The following is a 20,668-nucleotide window of genomic DNA, read 5'->3' as shown; positions in this document are numbered from 1 at the left end:
AGTCATCTTACTTTCCAGGGTTAATCGACAACAATGGAAAGCTCCGGGGATTTGTGGAGACCCTGCTTTATAGGTCTTTCACTTTGTGCAAGATAAAATTGAGGTCTGTTGACAAGATCTTGACTTAATTTGCTGAAGAATATAGGTCTCTACATTAGCCCGGCCTACGGACACAACCGCATGGACCCACCTCAGGCAACTCTCACTGGCAGAATTATAAGACAAGGGGACATTTCAAAATTTGAATTATGTAGAATTCAGATGTTTTATACAGTATTTTTTATGTCAAAAATCTAAATCATACTTAAAAGATGCCTTAGGGGTCTTTTAAAGCTATCAAAGTCAGGACTGTGATGTGAAGAGTCAGTTTTTGAATATTCCCTCAGCATTTTCATACACAGTTTAATAATTCATTCAAAATTATTAGGAGTGTGACAGTATTTATAATAGACATTACTGGGTTTAATCATAAGCTGAATTTTGTTAAGTTGCCTGAGGCATTTCATTCAACATAATAATACTGCATGTGCAGCAGTCACTTTAGACTTGTAAATATACTGTATGGATGCATATTGATGCTGGACTTTAATCTTGGTTTAAATTGCATTTTCTTTCAGAATGCCTCAGGAGATCGTAGCACGAGTTATTCTTAGAACAGTTATAAGGTAAAATAGTTGGTTACGGTTTAAATGTAGATGTGAAGAGTTCAAAATGCATATTAATTCAAGGATAAGTTATTTTTGCTCTTTACTGCTCTGCAACTGAGCTCAGGCAGGTCTTTTCTTCGAGTGTGTCAAGTGCTGCGGTGTCAATATCCTAAAGGAGCTGAAGAGAAAGCAAACAAAATCTGGATGCCTGAGGTTTGGAATGAGGCCAGATTTAACAAAGCAGTCGGTCATTGCTCTCTCACCAATCCTGCAAAACAATAAACGTACCATAGTGGTTCCACCATCTGTTTGGGAGGAAGGAAGGTTGTTTTGCTCTAAGTATGGTTAGTGGGACATAATATGAGCTGCTGTCATAGCTACACTCAAATGCACTTTGTAAATGCTAATTAACTGTGGTACTCGTTTAGAACAGTTTTGCCCAGGCAATGTTAGGATCAAGTCTCCTTACTTCTACTTTTTCTTTACCTCATTAAAAGAGGCCAGCAATGCAACAGAATAGCTCTCCGTGAGCTACGGTTATTAAGTGTAAGACGTGCAGTTATTGGGTAGACTACTTTTCTTGAGGTACTGCTGCAGCAACAAATTATTTTTTTGGCCCTTAATTATTAATCTGTTGATTATTTTGTGATTATTTATTCAATAAAATGTCTGAAATTCATGAAAGAATTCCAAATCCTCACATTTGAGGAGCTGGAGTCCATCTGTTTTCTAATATTGAAAAATAACACACAGTAATAAAAAAATCTATGAAATAAGAACTTTTATTCATAATATATTCATACTTGTACACAAGTAAAATAAAATGCATATCTATGGTTCCATTGCGATCTCAATAAACAAATCGACAGCATCCTTTTGGTAAATGCTACCCTTATATCCTTTCTCTCGTGAAAGTAGAACTAAAACTGGGGGAGGAAAACATTTTTAGAAACATAAAAACATAACATTACCCAACAAATGCATCACTTTGAATAAATAATGGGGGGATTCTTTATCATCATTAAGTGGACCCAACATTTTTGTGTGTGCTGTCTTCGACTTCCTGTTTTTGTTTTTTGTTTTTGTCTTCTTTTCTGTCTTCCATGGTCTGTCTAAGCAGTAAAAGCTTTTGAGAGGGAACAAGGGAGGAATCTCCAAAGTGTAGCTTGGACACAGTACAGTTAACAAACAATTTTGGGCACCAATTCATTATATACATTAGAGTTGTATTGTTCTGTAAAGGCATCCATTTTGTTAAATGTACTCTTAACGTCTTCAGTATTGTTTGTCCTCACCCACATTGGGTCAGCGTGACTCCTTGCTTTTCAGTCACTGCCTGTTAGCAGATGTCACTGTATCATTGTCATGAGCATCAACAATCTTGAGTCCTGTATTCAGAGTGAGATCAGGAGTCCTAAGACATGGCTAGAGATATCCAGATCATGGGAATGAAGAGAGAGCGCAGCACTAGCAAAGCAGAACCCTGATTTTTGCACTGGGTGTCTGATTTGGGCTTTTTGGAACACTTCTTTTTCTTTTTATTTGATGCTGTAGATGATTCCAGATTGTCTATGAGGTCAGGGTTTAGATTTTCCAAAGACTTGTCCAGGGTGTTGGACAAGGTTCCCAATGGTCCATCATTCTGCTTATTCTGGGTCTCATTTTTTGTTCGTTCTGGCTCCTTATATTTAGTCTTGGACATGTTCTCCTTTTCCTTAAGGGGGTTGTTAGTGATTTGGCGGCTCTTGCCAGACAGGATAGAGGATTTGTCATTATCTCCAAGGCAACACCTGGGAATTGTGTCTCCCAGAGGATTTTCAGTGGAAAGGAATTTTCCAGACTGTGTCTTGGAGCTGAATAGAGTGGTCTGGATTTGAGGCATTTCCACACACCCCTCCAAGTCTTCACTTTTTAATCGTTTCAGGTCTTTTCCTGCCAGAAACTCAGGAACATTGCACTCCAACTCAGAGCTGGAACCTTTGAAACGTTTGAACCAATCCCACAAGGTCCTTGCACGGCAGTCACAGATCCACTGGTTACCATTCAAGCGCAAGTACTGGAGGGACACCAGCGGGTCCATTGTCTCCCCTGTCAAGACGGTAAGATTGTTGAAGAATAAGAACAAGGACTTCAGCTTTGCAAGGTCATGAAAAGCCCTGGGTTGGACATAGATAACCCGATTCTGGTGTAGAAGCAGCCGGTCCAGATTGATTAAGCCTCGAAACATGTTGTCTGCCACTATCTTGATCTTGTTATTGTGAAGGTAGAGATAGGTGAGGTTGGCAAGGTCCAGAAAAGTGTCATCATGCAGGGTTAGAATATTATTGTCCTGCAGGTAAAGGTACTGTAGCGAGAACATTCCTCTGAAAACCCCAACAGGAAGCTCTGACAGACCGCACCTGTGCAGTTGGAGGGTGTGCAGCTTAGTTAAGCCCCGGAACGCTGTTGGGCTGATGGTGCGGAGGTTGCTGTTGTCTCCGATGTCCAGTTCCTCAAGTTTTTCTAAGCCGTAGAAGGCCCCGGCCTCGATATAGCTGATGTTATTAGAGTAGAGCCAGAGAACAGTGAGATTGTGGCAAGAGCTGAAACTGGTAGACCTCACTACCGTTAGCTTGTTGGTCTGGAGGAATATCCGCTGGCTCCGCACAGGGATCTCAGTTGGGATAGAAAAGAGTCCTTGTTGTTGGCAGGCCACAGTGGGCCTGGGCTCACTGTAGCACATACACTTGGCAGGGCAGCTGTCAGTTTGAGGCACAAGATTCAGCCACATTACCAGAAACAGGAGTCGTCCCCCTACAGAGACAGAAAACAAGATGGTTGATTAATAAATAATTGATGTAAATATTAAAAGTCAGAGTTCTAATATAGTCAAATTAATATGTTGAAATACTGTAGAGGAATTCAGGTCAGGATGTGATATGACTGTACCCTTGAAAAAGCAGTGTACATTTCTGTTTAACCTGATATAGAGCATGTCAGTATAGCCATCAAACTGTAGCTAAAATAGAAGCATAGTTTTTGATTTTTTTATATTTATTTTTGAAAGTCAGGATGTCACAAAATAAGCAAAATTTGTAAAAATTGTGCAGTGATACTGCACACACCGTCAAATTATAAAACAGTCAAAATATGAAACATTCTCTTGCATAAATTGAAATGTTCAACACATTATAACAGAACAGGGAATCCTTTCCATAACAATGATTCAGCTTTTATTTTAACAGTGGTGTTATTTGGATCTGGGGACATATTTCCTCCCTGCTGCGTCTGCTGACGTGAAAACATAAGCAGCTGAAGAGAGCTCTATGAAGGCAGACTCATTTAAAATTGGGTGGGTGACTTTTATGTGAAATTAGCTTCCTCTAATGGGGCGGACATAACTAATAGTGTTTCAGCGTTCCTGAGGTTGACATTTAGCCTGACGCTGGGAGATAAGCTTTCATGCCAGGCTAAGAGATTGATGCCTGGGGCCAAGGTGGAAAGAAGGCTGCAGAGGCCCTGCTAGAGTTTCCGTCGTGCAGCCATAACTGAAGCATTTTTTCTAAGTGCATTTGAAACTGAGATATACAAGAGGTGTGGTAGCACTCAGAGCAAGGCTTGTAAAATTCTTGTATGTGTTTGCCCTAAAGGCATCCATCCAATAAGGCATATTCCACATTTGCTATTAATTATTTATGCTTGTCCTCTGCCATGGTTCAGATCCTCTTGCTGCACAGTACTATGATAAGTGAAATGGGCTGGATTACCTTGTATGAATGATCAATTCTGACATTACACTGTTGTAGGTACAGCTGCGGTAAAAATGAAGTGCATCTATTGGGGCTGAAACTGTCCCTCACATATACTGTAGATGAAGCTGTCAGTTAGTCACAGGCATGTCTAGTATCAACATACAATGGCAGGTAATCCTTCAAAATCTCCTGAATTCTTTTCAGCTCTTGTTCTTACTGAGGGTTTCCGATCTCTGCTCTCATGCACATGTGAAGAATCCCAGGCTTGCAGGCATGACAGATAGTGGGGCTCTGGAAAAATGCATGACCCTTACTCAGCCCTCCCTCCATCCACACTGTAACTTCTCTCATTCCCCTGCAATGTGCTGTGGTGCAGCTCATCTCTGGACCTTGTTAAATGGAGCCCTGGTGTGGCCTGACAGCAGCCCTCTGCTGCACTTTCCCTCCAATCTCCCTGCTCAACCGTCAGACTGCCACCGGAAAGCTGTCAAGACTTTCCACTCGTTCTGCATCGTAGCACTTTTCCCTCAGCACTGCCTAACAATAGCAGTATTTTATCGCACAGCACGCTTCGTGTATCTCCTCTGCCGTCTTCATTCCCCCCCCCCCCCCTCTGCTGTCTATTCATTAACAGGCTATTTCCACCCACGCGTTACATGTCAAAGCCCAGTTTCCTCAGCTCTCGGCATAATGTCTTGTCTTTGTTAGCATCTTCCCAATTATTTTTTGTTCGGAAACAGCATCTTCACCACACTGATTGCATTTCCTTATGTTACAAACATAAATCTGGGACTAGTGGAGTCTAGAGACTTGTACTGTATCTTGAGTATATACATCTAGTGAAAGAGTTGTGTTCACACTATTGATCAGTCAACCTACAGTGCTGGTATTTCCACTTCTATTTTCATCATTACTTTATTGTCGTTGCTTCAAATCTAAATTAAAGCAAAGGTTACACCCAAAGGAGCTAATGTTTGGTTGCCTGTCCACATAGTTTTTGTTGAGTTGTTGACACAAACTTAACAATCTTAAAATATAACAAGGTTCTGGGGGGGGAAATCCATTCCTTATTGTCTTCTGCCAGCTCTGGTTTCAACACTTAATCTTCCCCTATCTGCTGTGTCAAAACTTGGCTCTAAGTACTGCCTTCCTGTTTCAGGCCCAGCTAGTAGCCTCTCTTTTGAGAGCTATTATTGTACAAGGGCAATCACTTCTTGGTTTCAGGCCACCAATCAAAGCTCTAAAATAATCGACAATACACCCCTTTTTATATCATGAAATAACTTATTAAAAAAGAAGCATAACAAAAATGACCACTTGTACACATGTCAGTGTAATAATATCTACCAAAAACCACAGAAATGATCTCTGGGAAAAATTTATCTGACTCTTACTATGAGCTTTTTGTTTAGCGCTTGTCCCATCTGCTGACATGGGGGGGCAGGATTTATGGCCTATAATGCAACCAGCCGCCAGGGTGCGTTCAAATCACTGTACGGTGGCTTGTTTTCTGGGAGCTTCCTGGTGTCATGAAGATGCGACTTTATTCAGCCAGCTCCATGCAAGAGTCTTTAAGACCTGTATCGAAACCTGATTTTACAATCCACCTAAAAGAATTTCACTAGTATCGATTTCAGAAGAGTTTGGTTACATGGTCTAAAAGGAAAATTATATATTGAGAGAAAAATGCTGGCATGAAAGCAGTTAGAAAGCTAACATCAGACAAACTGCAGCTTCAGTCCAAAACAACTGGTATCTGTGCTCTAGAAATAGCTGGAGAACACTTGCAAAAACAGAGATGCCCACAGGAGTGATGTGAGTGGGTGCAGACAGCTTTGTTTACTTATTGTTTGAGCACATCTTGTAACCAGACTCCTCGCTCATTTGCATGCATTCCTGGAAATAAACTTAGCACTGCTTTGTCTTACTGTGGTAATACAATATGCATGCAGACCCTTCCTTGAGCTCTGAAACTCGTGAGGCCACGTCGGGACAGCACGGGCCTCAGATTCATCACAGTGGCTTTACTTTGAAGGGCTGTGCACTGGGCAGGGACGGCTAACTTGACAGTCTTATCCCCTTGGCCCAGAGTGGAAGTGATGTCTCTGTCAGAGATGAATCACAGCAGCTCTCCAGAGGGACCTCCTGGCCTCTTTCTGAAATCATATATTATTGTGTTGCTCAGAGGCAGGCCTGCATTTAATATAATCCCCCTCTGTAAGGTCATGTGTCTTGTGTGAATCCATCCATGCATACATAAACTGGTTTTATAAGATGCTGAAATGAATAACTTGGTGAAACTGTCTAGGATATGGCAGTTGTATGAAGCCCAATTTTAGCGCAGCCAGTGCAGCTATAAAAGAGTTTGCGAGCTGAGCATAATGAAGAGCGATAACTTGATGCAACACAAACTCACAAACAAAATTGGTATGCAGAGGAACAAAATGTGAGGATTGCATTCCACCACTAAGAACAGGTTTTTTTTTCTGTGGATATAACACATATTTTGTAAAAAAAAAAATAAAAAAAAACTTTTAAAATCTGCATCTTGTTTTCATTGTGGCGGGTTTGGTATTTACGGTACTTTCATTAGACAGGCCAGTTAATGGGACTATACCACAGCACTGTTCTTGTCTATGTAGAATTCATTTTCTGTCTTAAACTTATAAACAATGATCAGTGATTTTCTGTCTGCTCTCCTTTTGGGTGCTCATTGCCATTTTATATCAAAACAAATATGATGGGTGTCTGTGCAGATTCTTAGTCATCCAGGTCATAGTAAACGTCTTCGACCTAGAAATCTAAGTCCAGTTGATTTTTTCATTCAAATATGATGTGGTTAACCTGGTTATCAAGCTACACGCTAACAGTTAAATCTTTTCTAAATACTGCATAAAGCAGGTAGTTGACTGTGTAAACAGTGCTCATCAACACTCACCTAGAATACCAGTGATTTTAGCTTAAATTCATCACCACCCTGATTGATTTCATGATAAATAATGTTCACCAAGGCTTTTGTCAGATACATGGGATCCGTCAAATGCTCCTCTGGACTGACACACAGATGCTCCTGCTCCTGAGCTATAAAGTGGAATCTACACTGTCACAAACTTGAATGGAGCTTTTGCTATTTGTTCTGAGGAGGTTTGAGTGACATGTAAAGCAATTAATTACATGAACCCTTGTTACTGTAAATAATTCCCTTTTGTGCACTTTAACTTTTTTGAGTTACTTGTGTAAAGCTTTTGATATTGCTTTTGCAGTGCCAAGAATTACAGAATAGCCTACAGTTACACTGTCATGGCAGCCCATGAGAATATTCCACTTAAGTTTGCTTTGAAACTTTTTCCCTCATAAGCCTGTGAAATAGTTTTATAGAGAAGAAATGGTCTTCACTTGCAAAGGCATCAGTGAGTTGCCGAGGGACTGGTTGGTAGGGCGTGGAAAAGGTTGTGATCAGAAAGCCACATTGGCCCTGTTATGGTAATATGCCTTTACCCTGTCACTGAGAGTATAGTGATCAAAAGAGCAACTTTTTTCATTTACTCTGTTTTCAGTGCAATTATTCTCACTTCTAGGTCAAGTAATAGTTCTTGACTTGTACATTCCAGCACTTTTCTAACCCTGATGCTGTCTAATTTGACTTGCTATTAGTGTCCCAGCTACTAGGATATGATTCTGGTTGGAATTAAGAGTGCAATATTTACCTTTTACTTAAATAATAAGTGGATTTTATGTTTATTATTTTTCTGTATGGCAAAGGGAATCTGATTCATTTTCAGTCCACTTCCCAGGAGAAGGCACTTAGGTATAAAAAGGCACACACACACAGACACACAGAGAGAGACAAGCATACAAAGGCGCATTTGTGCCTGCCCTTAGAACATTGATGAACCAGATGCAAAGACCTTAAATAAAGATACACACATCCAACAGGTTATTTAGGACATGACTGACCATTGAGTTGAGTCACTCAGCTAACCATGGAGTGTTGAAGGGCCGTCAGTGGCCGCTTCAGCATGCAAACAAAGACACAATTAGAAGATGAACGGGGGGACAGATAAGGTCCTGTTTGACACACATCTAACACAGCACTTGCCCAAGCAGATGGCTCATGAATAACTGAGGGAACCGGAGGTTGTTGGGCAGAAGGACAGACACAGCTCCACAACAAAATGTGTGTGGAAAAAGACGATCTACATGGACTTACATGTACACATGTGCACATACAGTACATGTGTGTTTCTTTTTGTAAGTAAAATAAAATCAACAGCAAGACACATATAGTCTTGGATATCAGTATAACTGCGGTAAGCGAATAGGCTGTCGTGTCATACTACTGAGAAGTGACAGCAGTAACAATAGGCAGTGGGCTGGTAATATCCTGACAGTTAGAGAACAAGCATGCAATCAAGAGGGCTGTCTGATCGTATCCCTGCTCAAATGCCAAGCAATTGGAAGAGAAAGTGGAAGTTAGTGGAAGAGTTCAACAACTACCATCAAATTACCATCGACCTTTGAGTGATGCATTGACCTCCCAGCTGCTGAAATCCTCACACAATGGGATGTCAAGACTGTGTTGTCCTCAGTATTTACAAATTGTTGCAGCGGTGCAGAGTAACTTTATAAAATATATTTTCTTTACCTAAAAAAAAAATTGGTTAGTTGTATGGTAGTTCTTTTCATTTCATGTCACTTGAGAGTTCTACTTAACATTTCATAGCCAGATATTATTTTTTACCTAAGATAACAGTGGTGACGTGGTGTTTTTCCATCAGCATGAGTCAGCCCTGCCAAGCTGAAGCATGTGCAGCAGAGCTGGACTGAGCCGAGTTTCCACTGGACAAAAAAACAAATTGTTTACCTTCTGCATCTTGATCACGTGAGGACTTCACGAGCCACTGAGAAGCAACACATGCCTCATGGTGTCAATGTGGTGTTGCTAGCTTGCAACATGGATTCCTTGGTGCTAGGCATTATTTGAACCCCTCATCAGAAGACCAAGTGAGAGACTCCATTTTCAAATGCACTGAAATTACAGATAAAAAGTCAATGCTAAATGTGTAAGGACTTTTTCTTCGGTGCAACATTTCAGCCAATCACGTGTCTATGAGCCAGTTCTGTTGAATGTGGAGCTCAGCTCCGCTCTGCACTGGGCACAAGAAGGCCCGGCTGAACCTGAGTCAGCATGATTATCTCCTGCTGCTAGAATCAAATGGAAACGGAGCCCAACCTATGCCCACCTGGCTCCGTACGATTAAAGCTGGCTGACCTGTGCTGATGGAAAAACACCATTAGTATTACACTTCTGTCAGCTCATAATATCTAACGTGTGCAGTCAAAGTTCTGACTGGCTCAGATATTCTGACTTTTAGTCCCAAGGTCAAGCTCAAAAAAACTTTCCGTTACAAATGTGGAGTTTTCAAAACCTTGTGAAAATACTCATGTGTTGTTACTTGAATCAACTTTTCAGACTTGACAAAGCTCAGCCACACACAATGCTATTTTCAGCTGTTTTCATAGGTTTGTAGTACACCTCATGTGTATTAAATAGTCTGACATGTACAAATAGTGAAATGTCCCTTTAACTAAAGGATGGATACTTCTGACACCAGTGACTGGAAGTCAAGTCTACCCATGAGGTTTTCCAGAATGGCTCAAATCTAGCTTTTTATTCATGTGAAACCATGTTAAATGTATAATTCAAGTAACATAAACTGATAATAATGCAGGCATCCACCAAGCATGAGTGTGTGGGGGCTGTCCAGATGCAATACTTGAGCCACAGAGGAGCAAAATTCAACCTGCCCTACTTTGGGTTGTGTGCCGTATGGACTGCAAGCAGTGCAGCCAAGCGATTTAGCTTAACAGAGTGTATAAGGCTTTATCTTATCTACACATGGCGGAAGAGAAAATAAATTAGCTACAGTCCGGGCCCCGTGTGTCTAGGTGTTGCTAAGCTCTCAGGCAGACTTTAGCACAGGTGTTAACATTTTCGAAGGCATCATTTTTTGTTTGAAACAGAGCGTGTCATTCTTCTCAAGTACTTGAGAGGATTGTGTGAAAGTTTATGCTGTAAATAAATTCACAGGATTGTGGAAACATCATTGCATCCGTTTAGATTTGAACCTGTGTGGAAAGAACCGTGTGTCCAACCAATTGCTTTAATTGACTGATCTACGCTCCTTCTATTTATTAGCAATCTTGCAGCCTATCTGTGCCCCAGGTAATTATGTTGTATTTGCAGGATAGGTTAGGGCCTATTATGTACATTTGCATTTGTTACTGGTCTTTCTTGTTTTCACTGTAAATAGTGAGTAAATTGATTTAGAAACATGAATCATCAACAGATTCTGTTATCACTTGAAACAATAAGTGTCTGGCAGCAGCCCTCTTAGACTGGCACTTGTTCTTGTTGAAGAGAAACTAGCTCTGGATGAATTGTTGGCTGTGTTGGTTACAATTGGAAAAAAATACATCAAACAAGCACTTAAACTTCGACCAGTCTAGAATACACTGATATCATTCTGTGAGTGATCTGTTTACTGTAGTTGTTTGGGAGAATTGCTGTGTAGGAAAGAATAGCTGTAAGGGAAAACAAAGGATTTCTAAATTTCCAGCACTTTTGCTGCTTTGTTTTTGACATCTTTCCAAAGCCCTTGTGCCCAGGATAGAAACAAGTGCAAGCACATGCATCAGTCATTCCAAGGCTATACATAGGTGAATGTTCTTTATAGCACAGGTAATTTGAGCAGACAGATTTCTTATTCATGTGAAATTGCAATGAATGATATAGGTACTATATTTGCCTGATGGCGAAAGGTGGTGAAATGAGCCCGAGAATACTCTACAAGACAAACTAGTATTGACATGCTTTTTACTCTTATAATATGTCATCTAACCTCGCTCGGTCTTCTCCAGTTTCGCAATATTGCACTCTGCTGGTTTGGCCAGCTGACTGTGCAGGCTGGTTGCAAATGTGTCATTTACAATCACCTCAGATTGACTAAGACTGGGTAAGAAAGAAATTATTTAACCAGCAAGTGCGGCTTCAAAGAACGGCAGACATCACTTAACTCATCCTCACCATACTGTATGTCATGGCACACAAACACATACGCCACACTGCACATACAGATCCATTTGTTTAAAGGACTTGAGCATATAATTGCATCTGCTTCCCCAACATCTCACATATATAATAAACCATGCATACAGCATGTTTAAAATTTACCAGTTAAGGAATGTATAATGTGCATTAGTGGTAAGTCTACAGGACACCACCTGTGCAGTGAGGGATGCCCAGATAGCCAAATGGTTATGGTGTGATACACCATGTACACATGCACAGTGCATGTGCGATGACAGCAGTCCAGCAGCTAACATTTGGCGTGAAATGTGTGAAAATATAACTTGGAAAAAATGCAGCAAGTCAAATTGACATATTGTCACAGCACAATTTAGGTATTAAAGCTATTAAACTCAATTTTGTTTTATTACTGTAAACCAAATCATCGTGTGTATATGTGAAAGCCTTTGCTTGTTATGACAATCCACGGGGTATTGTCTAATGATTCTGAAGTTCCCATAAAGTCTTTTATCATCTTTCAAGTCTTTGTTTTTGTGGCCCTTAACTTTAATGTTCTTGCTCAATCTCATTTCTTTCATCAGGGTCATTTCCAGACACACCAGGCAGCTGTTTTAAGGAAAACATTTGGAGAAACCAGCACCAAATGGGAGCTAGACAAAGTTAGTGGCTAGCTGGTGAACACAGTGGAGCATTTACCTGCTAGAGAGCCAGATTCTTGGACAGGATCATCGGGTATCCAGACACACAACTTCAAATGAGTGCTGATGTTGCAAAAGGGGAAGTTTGCTAACAAGTTTGCATTGTTGTTGCTACCAACAACAATGGTCTTAATATCAGTGTTGTGTTTGCAGCTTGTTGCCGCTGCCTTAACATGGTAAAAATATCAGTTAATGCAGGTTTATATAACAAGGCAGCCAAATTTAGTGTACACTTCGTTCAACCATGATTTTACCAAACAAAATGTGTGTAGCTTTTTTTAATAACTTCATTACTTTTAATATTTACTTAAGCAGTAAATTATTTTCTTCCTAATTTTGTGACTATTCTGTGAGTGTATGATAGTTTGGACATTCATATAACATTTTGGATGGACTTTTTTATTTTGAAATTTCTATTTATTCTGTTTCAAAGTAGAGCATCCTTTAGAAGCTGACCATCTGTTTTTAGTCCTTGTTGGATGACTGATTAACAAAAAAAAAAAAAGTACTTTGAAGCAATTCTCGAACCAAATGATCCTGTAGCGTGAGATGCCTAATCGTTATGCCTCCGACAGAATCAGAGGGCTCCTGATCCCGAATCATAAGTATCAGGCATGTTTGATATTTATGACTTGGAATCCTGTAGTGTGGGAGCAATGCCAATTGAATACTGACTAGACAACCGCAACAGCCAATGGCCCCAAGCTGGCCAGGGAGCGTCACAAATGCTTGTAAAATTAACATGCACTAGCCTCCTTGTTCCTTTATTTCCAACTCACCTCCAGCTCGTGCTGCAAAATATGCAAGTCATGTTGATCTCATTTTCTCAGCCAAGACTTAATCCACAATTTTTTCCTCCACACAAACCATAGCACACATGACTCCTCCAGTAAGTCCGTTAGTTATGTTTCAAACAAAAAAATTCATATAGAGAGAAAGACGGCTCACAGTCAGATGACATGATACAGTACTGCTTGTCAAGCCGTTGTCTCTGATGCTAGTGTGACTGGATCCCTGTTTAAGATAGGAAGTTAGTGACATCCCAAGTGGAAAAAGATGAATGATGCTCAAGTTGTGCAAATGGTGCCCAGTGTGCGGCTGACTGGCTTGTTGTGCAAGTGGTATTTACATGGTTTCTCTCATCACTTGTTTAATCTCTCAACTTATATTTACAGCATTTTGATTATTGCATCTCTCACAACACACATGCTCTGAAGCACCACCTCATAAAATAGCTCTTAGCTATCCATTATCTCAATAAATGACTGTTTAATTCATTTAGTCCTTGAGCATGACTCATTGGACATGCACTGGAAGAATTACAGAGAGACACTGTGCCCATAAGCATCTGCAAGAATTTGCCAGAGGAAGGAAGACATCCTGAAACTAGCAGAAAATGAAAGGAATAAAATAAATGAATACAATAGCTAGATCACCGTGCATGCATGAACTAATTCTGGCCAGCTTTCTTGCAGATCCTTCTTTTCTGGATGTGTAGGCAGCCCCGGAGGCACGTTGACCTGAAAAAGACACACCTCCTCATTCCTTTCATCTTTTGAGTCAGCTCCTGCAAGCAAATGTATTAGGGCCAATAACAGGAGGCCCACTTCTGTTGTTCTGCCCTGTAACAAGAGCGATGTTCTCAGCAGTGTTTTGCTCCCATCATACTAGATTTTTTTTTTACAGGCCTTTCTTACCAAAATAGTGTTGTCAAAGGGATACGTTGGGATTTGTTGCACAGTCAAAAGTATTGAAAATCTGGAAAATGTTTGTGGGGGCTGCAATACTTTCTGAGAGTGTATGTAGGTGGATTTTTGACATTTGTGAGGTATAGTATCCCATACTGTATCTTCCCCTGCCTCCGCATAGATCTAATTCATTCTCTATCCTAGACTTTCCACTTAAATCCAAAGCATGTGGAAACTGCAGCCTTGAAACTGAATTTGCCTGGCCTGTATTGACTCAGGCAGTATTTACAGCACAACAAAAAGTAGAGCTCTTGAAGCAAAATGACAATCTTGCGGCACCTGGACTGATAATGAAACACCAGTGGAGTGTAGTTACAAAAGTGGGTGAAAATAGGAGGTGAATAACAAAAACACTTACATTTATTTGTAGAGCAAATGGAGAAACTGAACCAGATCAAAAATAAAATAACAGTTTTAAAACATCTGTGATGATACTTAGAAAGGAAGGAAAAGCCCAACAGGGGCACACCACAGTAGGTCTCAGCATTTTCATGTTAATGTTACAGTGCTGCTCATCAGGAGAGTACACATTCCCAACTTGAATTTCATCAACCATTACTTTGAATCCTGACCAGAAGAGAGTGGTTATTTTTACATTTTCAGTTGTAAATCACATAAACCAAAACCTACGAGGGAAAGCATTGTCTAAGAATCCATAAGCTAGTCAGCCATTTTATCTTACACACAAGCGATCAGACACAACCTGACTACAGGATCTCTGCAGTGCACCGCAGCAAAGGCACACTTAGTGACTTTGGTAGCTCTGTACATCTCCATTTGGATTCATCTTGCAGTTCCAGAGGGTAAAGGTTGAGGGAGTGGGATAATGGGTCTTTGCAGCAGCTATTTTTTAGGGACAGACTCACTTTGTCCTCACCTCTCCCCACATAAAAGAAAACAAACAGCTGCGGCCTGGTTGGTTTAATAAGGCCACTTCAGAGAAGGTCTTAAAGTGTGCACTTCCTCCTTTGGAAAAATGAAAGGAGAAAGACTTGTGCATTATTTACCACCAGCCTCAGCACCGCCGCACCCTGTGCAGACAAAGCAGCCTGCTGCAGGAAAATGGATTTTTCTGCAGAGAGGCTCAGATAAGAGGGATGGAGGGAGGAAAGGAGAGAAAACAGAAAAGGAGGAAATGAAAAAGAGACATTAGGAACATCCCCACCCAGCCAAGCCCAGAATCACTTAAATTTCTTAGCACCAGCATGTCCACTATCTCCTTCTCTCCCTCCCTGTTGGTTTGATAAGGGCAGTTCTTTACATCAGAGGCCTCCACGGATCAGTCACCTTTTTAAATGGAAAGGCCGAGTACTGGCCCAAAGCTCAGTTCATGCTGAGAAGTCATCATTCCTCCTCTTTATCTCCCAGGTAAGGGATGATCCAATGACAAAATGCCATGGCAGTCTGCCCCCAGTATGCCCTCTAACCCCTTCAACATCTCCCTCACACCTCCTCGGGTTGCATCCAGAGAGAGAGGCGGAGCGCTGGTGACATGTGAGCACCAGTTTCAGCAACACCTCATGGCAAAGTGACCATCAGATAACACCAGAGTAGAGATCCAGAGGTTGCACGTCATCACGGCAACTCTGCCGTATCTGAGCAATGGGTTGGTCAGGCTATCTCCCAACATCCCCTGCTTCTGAACAAGTGAGCCGCGAGATGAGAACAAGGGATAAACATGTCAGCATATGGCAGCCACCAGAGGATTTCTCCTACGTCCCAGAACACAAAAATCTCCTGCAATCTGCACACAGCGCATCCCTGGATTACAGTACAGGTGTGTGTTTATGTGAAGGTGTGTACACGTGTATGGAGTATCGCTATTGTTGTCACAGTCCCAAAAGGACTGTAACACTCTAAGTGATGTGCTGGCACAATTTGCGTGTCACTGTACTGTGGGACGACCCAACTGACAGGACTTCCTGCTTTGCTGCCTGGGTAATGAGTCATTCCAGCCCTGGAGAAAAACAATCTGGTATTTTTATACTGCATCCTTCAGCTGTTCTTTCTCCCTGGAGCGCCAGCTTGTAAGCTCTTGGTGGCTTGTAATATGAATGCCATTTTTAGTGCTCGTGCTAATGGGCCTGATATATCTGAATAATACACGCAAATGCATTACAGTGCTTTTAATGGTACTCTTGGACCATCCGTGCCCTGCTGATTAAGACTTGATGCTAAGCACACTGCAACTAAATACAATACAAGTTCAAAAACTAACTAGTAAACTGGTGCTTTTAGTGTGTTGTCAGATTATAATACTTAAAGTATTTTGAATGCTGAAAAGAGGTGGATATTCTATTACTGAACGTATTTACTTAACTAGAAAGTGCAACCTCTGCCAAGGGCAACCCACTTTCCCCATACTGCCAGTAAATATTTCCATGATGGTGCAGTTATGCCGGGCGACGGTAGAGGGGGCAACAGAATCGGGTATGGGGTATCATAATGAAAACACGTGACACCCAATGCAGCGGTATGTTTCCCTGATGCGTTTTTAATTGTTTTTGAACACCAGTGAAGCTCTAACACACAGACGAACAAGCTAATCCAGGACTGAGGCTGACATTAACCGTGAGTAGAGGCAATTCGTTGTCAGTTTTAGTATCTGTATGGAGATTGCTGAAAGTACTATTAATTTAGAAAATGACCTGCCTTGTCCTTTAATATATGTATTGTTAGGTAATTTCTTAGTTAGATAGATATTGATTAGAGATCTGTTGTATTAGAAGATGTTAGTGTAGCCAGGATGTCTTCCTCAGGCTGTTAAATGCAAGGTTAGTTAAAGCAGAGAAAGGCTGCCGTCAGGGATAAATGTTATTATGACGGTAAAAGTGACCATAATATTTGTCTTAATGTGTAATGTTATGTCAAATTGTTTTAGATACACACCACGAAAACAACAGCCACACACCTTGACTTTTGTTAATTCTTGCCTGTGACTCTTTGAATAAACCAGCACGGTTATATTTTTTATATACTCAAGTGGTCTGAGTCGTCCCTCTGAGTTCCTGGTTTGAAAGAACCGGACGAGGCTTTATAATAGAATTGAGCCTTTAGTATAAAGGAGCACAAAATGCAAATACATTCATAATGTAGTGTAACGTAGCTCATGTACTTTACTTTCCACCACTAGAAAATGATCAAATTAAGAGGTCGGACAGATGATGTTATACTTGTAAGGAGAAAACTTTGTAGTCCTTGGCTTGACTCCATTATCAACTTCCAGTGTGAAAGCTTTTTGTTGATTCTTAAGTCAGTTGTTGCTATATTTGATATCTTGTGAAAAGCCATCAAGTCTTTCAAGTCAATCCTCTTTTCTATTTAACATCCTTTGATTGGTTGTTTGCACTGACATATACAGCAGCATGTCTACTTTTATGTCCATTTGCCTCATTGTATTTTATGCATATTTATGTTTGCAGGCTACATGTCACACAAAGCCCTGATGAGAAACAAGAAAGAAACAGACAGCGCAGTACGAAATCCCTCTTGATCCCCTCTCATATGAAAACCACTAAAGTCTTCTTTGTCTGCGTTCTTCTTACAGGCACTAGCATTGTTCCACATCACCTGAGCAGCCATCACCAGACAGCAGGGTTTCAATCATTCTGCTGAGCTTGTAACCCTGTCTACTCCATCTCCTCCCCCTTCTTCCTCCAATGCAGCCACTCACCAATGTCATGTTAATTCTGAAGTACACACTGATGAGAGCACTCATTTTTAAAGCTTTCTCATAGACACTATCATTGGCTGGCAATTAAAGTTATGCATGATTTGAAACAGTGGCTCAAAAGATGGTCATTTTGATCTCTCCTGGGGAGAATCTGCTCAATTAGAAGGTCATAAAAAACAGTTTGTGATTATGCACACACATTTTCCAAAAAAGAAAATAGCTTAAAGGCAGATAATATAGAAAGCACAGAGTGCTACTGTACAAATGTATCTTCACAGGTATATCAGTAGTTTTCTACAGGGCATTTAGAAATAGCAGCTGTGCAACAACCACAGTGTTTAACAATAAATTATGTTTGCTCTTCCACTTTTGTTGGCTATGTCTGTGGTAAACTGCCTCTGGTAAAGTAGACTAAACAAGAAAATAGAGGCTCTGCATCTGCTCTGGGCTACAAATCATGCTCCCACAGATTATCATTAGTCTCACCAGCCAACAGAAAGCAAGACAAGAGGCTTGTGCCACAATGAGTTGAACACCTACACACTGGTCATCAAGAAGAGCAGCAAATCACTGCATGTTTGCATTACCTTTTGAGTCCAAGTTACAGTACCATACATAATCTAGACAAGTTAATCTTCATACTTTATCCATAAGGCTCTGAATGGGCTTTTGAAATAAAGCACAATGCATTTTCAGAGCTCACTGGGAGCTTATTGAGCTTCCCCACTTCCTCATGAGCATGACATGCCATTTATGATTAATGGTATTACAGGCTGGACTAAGACAAGAGCTCATTTAGCTGTGTGGGTAAGGACCTTGACTCTATCTCCAATGACTAATCCCATGGCTTTTGTTATGATTAGCAAGAGTAGAGTTTTAATCTTGGCTTCTGAGTGCTTGGCATTGGCCCAAACACACCTAATTCATTAGCAGTTACAAAGGTACTTCTGCTGTGCGTTGCACAATTCAGCGCTGCATGACAGTGGCTGCAATGTTTATATCACCCAATCGACCCATCTCTGCCACTCATATTCTTTGGCAATATCAGTGGCAACACTCATTATCAGGAAATTAAATTAACTCTTATGTGAAATGAATTCATTCAGCTTGTTAATATTTTAGTAACAGGGGCCTCTTGACAGTTACTATCCGCACTAAGCCCCCTCATCATTATGAGGACCGTTGATTAAATATGTAAGAAAAAAAAAGTCATACAAGGATAAACCTTTTCACAGAGCAAAACAGAATTTGAGTGTGCAGGAGAGACTAGAGGTGACATATGAAGCTTGTGCATTGAACATATAGTATTAATTTGTACTGATACGATGTGTGAAGTAGAAGAGCTCCACTCTAGTAGTTGTTTCTGCAGTAAAATCCATCTTGCATGATACTGCACTTTGTAGCACTCACCCTCTGCAGGGTGAAACGTAGCACACCATCTGTTCCCCAATCCCCAGCAACAAACAGACAGACCAACGCAGCAGACAGACCAGCAGACACAGGCGGGCACCACTCCTGCACCAGCAAAGAATTGTGGGAAACAGGCAGGCGGCTAAACAGACGCAGGGTAGCTAAACGTCGGATGAAAGTAGTCAGCTACTAGAATTTGATCAGGAAGACTGAGCTGACACTACACAGTGAAGAATGATGCATATTGAGGCAGATATTGCAAAGCAGCCACCTTGCAATAAGAGACTCAAAATGAGGGAGCAGGAGAAAGGGAGATAGGTTAGGGCAAAAGATGGAAAGGAAGTAAAAGAATATAGCCACTGTACAATGTGCCCCAGCACAGAGGCAGAGTTAAATACGAGAAAGAAAGACTAGTGAATCTAAAGACACAGACTTGACAGGATGTATAGAGAGCAGAGAAAGAAAGGATGGAAAAGAGAGAGAGAGGAATTTGGGGATGCAATCTGTTTTGCCATAACTCCACACAACTTGCCTCAGTCAGAATGTGAAATAGTCCTGTGGATGTTATTTTTGGATCAAGATTAATGTGGGTGGCTCACCACACAAATGTCCACACCCAAACAAACATGAGTAAGCATGCAAGTTCAGTGTCCCAGGCATACATCACTGTAGCAAGCATGTACACAATCTAAAGGAGAGAAATGTAGTTGACTAAATATACTATGGACAAAAAAAGGCTTAAGCCTGCCCCCTAGTGTTCATCCCAGTCCCCAATGGAATCAGAATAGCACAATCCAAATAAATCATCCTTAATATACTGTCTGTTCTTACATCCCAAAATCTCATTTAATTTTAAAAAGGTCAGAAGTGTGGTATAAGTATTTAATTTCATTTCAACATTATTGTATCAACATTTTTCTTTAACCAAGTGTGATGTTCTTGATTGTAATGCAGAGAGCTACTTTTTCAAGACATTTTCTTAAACAGATGAAGCTGCATTGGGAACAAATTGTCAGATAGCCTAGACATCCATCCATCCATCCATTTTCCTCCGCTTATCTGGGACCGGGTCGCGGGGGCAGCAGTCTAAGCAAAGATGCCCAGACTTCCCTCTCTCCAGACACTTCCTCCAGCTCCTCCGGGAGAATGCCAAGGCGTTCCCAGGCCAGTCGAGAGCCATAGTCCCTCCAGCGTGTCCTGGGTCTTCCCTGGGGCCTCCTCTCGGTGGGACATGCCCGGAACACCTCCCTAGGAAGGCGTCCAGGAGGCATCCGAAATAGATGCCTGAGCCATCTCAGCTGGCTCCTCTCAATGTGGAGGAGCAGCGGTTCTACTCTGAGCTCCTCCCAGGTGACCGAGCTCCTCACCCTATCTCTAAGGGTGCACCTGGCCACCCTGTGGAGAATGCTCGTTTTGGCTGCCTGTATCCGGGATCTTGCCCTTTCGGTCATGACCAAAGGTGAGGGTCAGAACGTGAGAGTCGGAACGTAGATTGACCAGTAAATCGAGAGCTTCGCCTTACAGCTCAGCTCCTTCTTCACCACGACGGATCGGTACATCGACCGCATTACTGCAGAAGCTGCACCGATCTGCCTGTCAATCTCCCGTTCCATCTTTCCCTCACTCGTGAACAAGACCCCAAGATACTTGAACTCCTCCACTTGAGGCAGG

The 20,668-nt window shown here is 41.3% G+C and overlaps 1 protein-coding gene and 1 long non-coding RNA gene across 3 annotated transcripts in view; one reads left to right on the top strand and one right to left on the bottom strand.

Moving 5' to 3' along the window:
* LOC109959143 (uncharacterized) overlaps positions 1-20,668 on the top strand; it is a 266,643-nt gene that overhangs the window by 169,683 nt on the left and 76,292 nt on the right. The window lies entirely within an intron of this gene.
* The window catches only part of rtn4r (reticulon 4 receptor), a 45,271-nt gene continuing 26,088 nt past the window's right edge, over positions 1,486-20,668 (bottom strand). The window contains exon 2 of the mRNA XM_020598289.1: positions 1,486-3,440. Within this exon, the coding sequence (XP_020453945.1) occupies positions 2,062-3,440 (1,379 nt within the window). The 3' untranslated portion in view covers positions 1,486-2,061. The remainder of the gene's footprint in view (positions 3,441-20,668) is intronic.

This window comes from Monopterus albus, unplaced genomic scaffold (assembly GCF_001952655.1).
Source record: "Monopterus albus unplaced genomic scaffold, M_albus_1.0 scaffold37.1, whole genome shotgun sequence".
Taxonomy (NCBI): Eukaryota; Metazoa; Chordata; class Actinopteri; order Synbranchiformes; family Synbranchidae; genus Monopterus; species Monopterus albus.
Note: the sequence above shows the minus strand (reverse complement) of the source record. Positions and strands in the feature narration are given on the sequence as shown.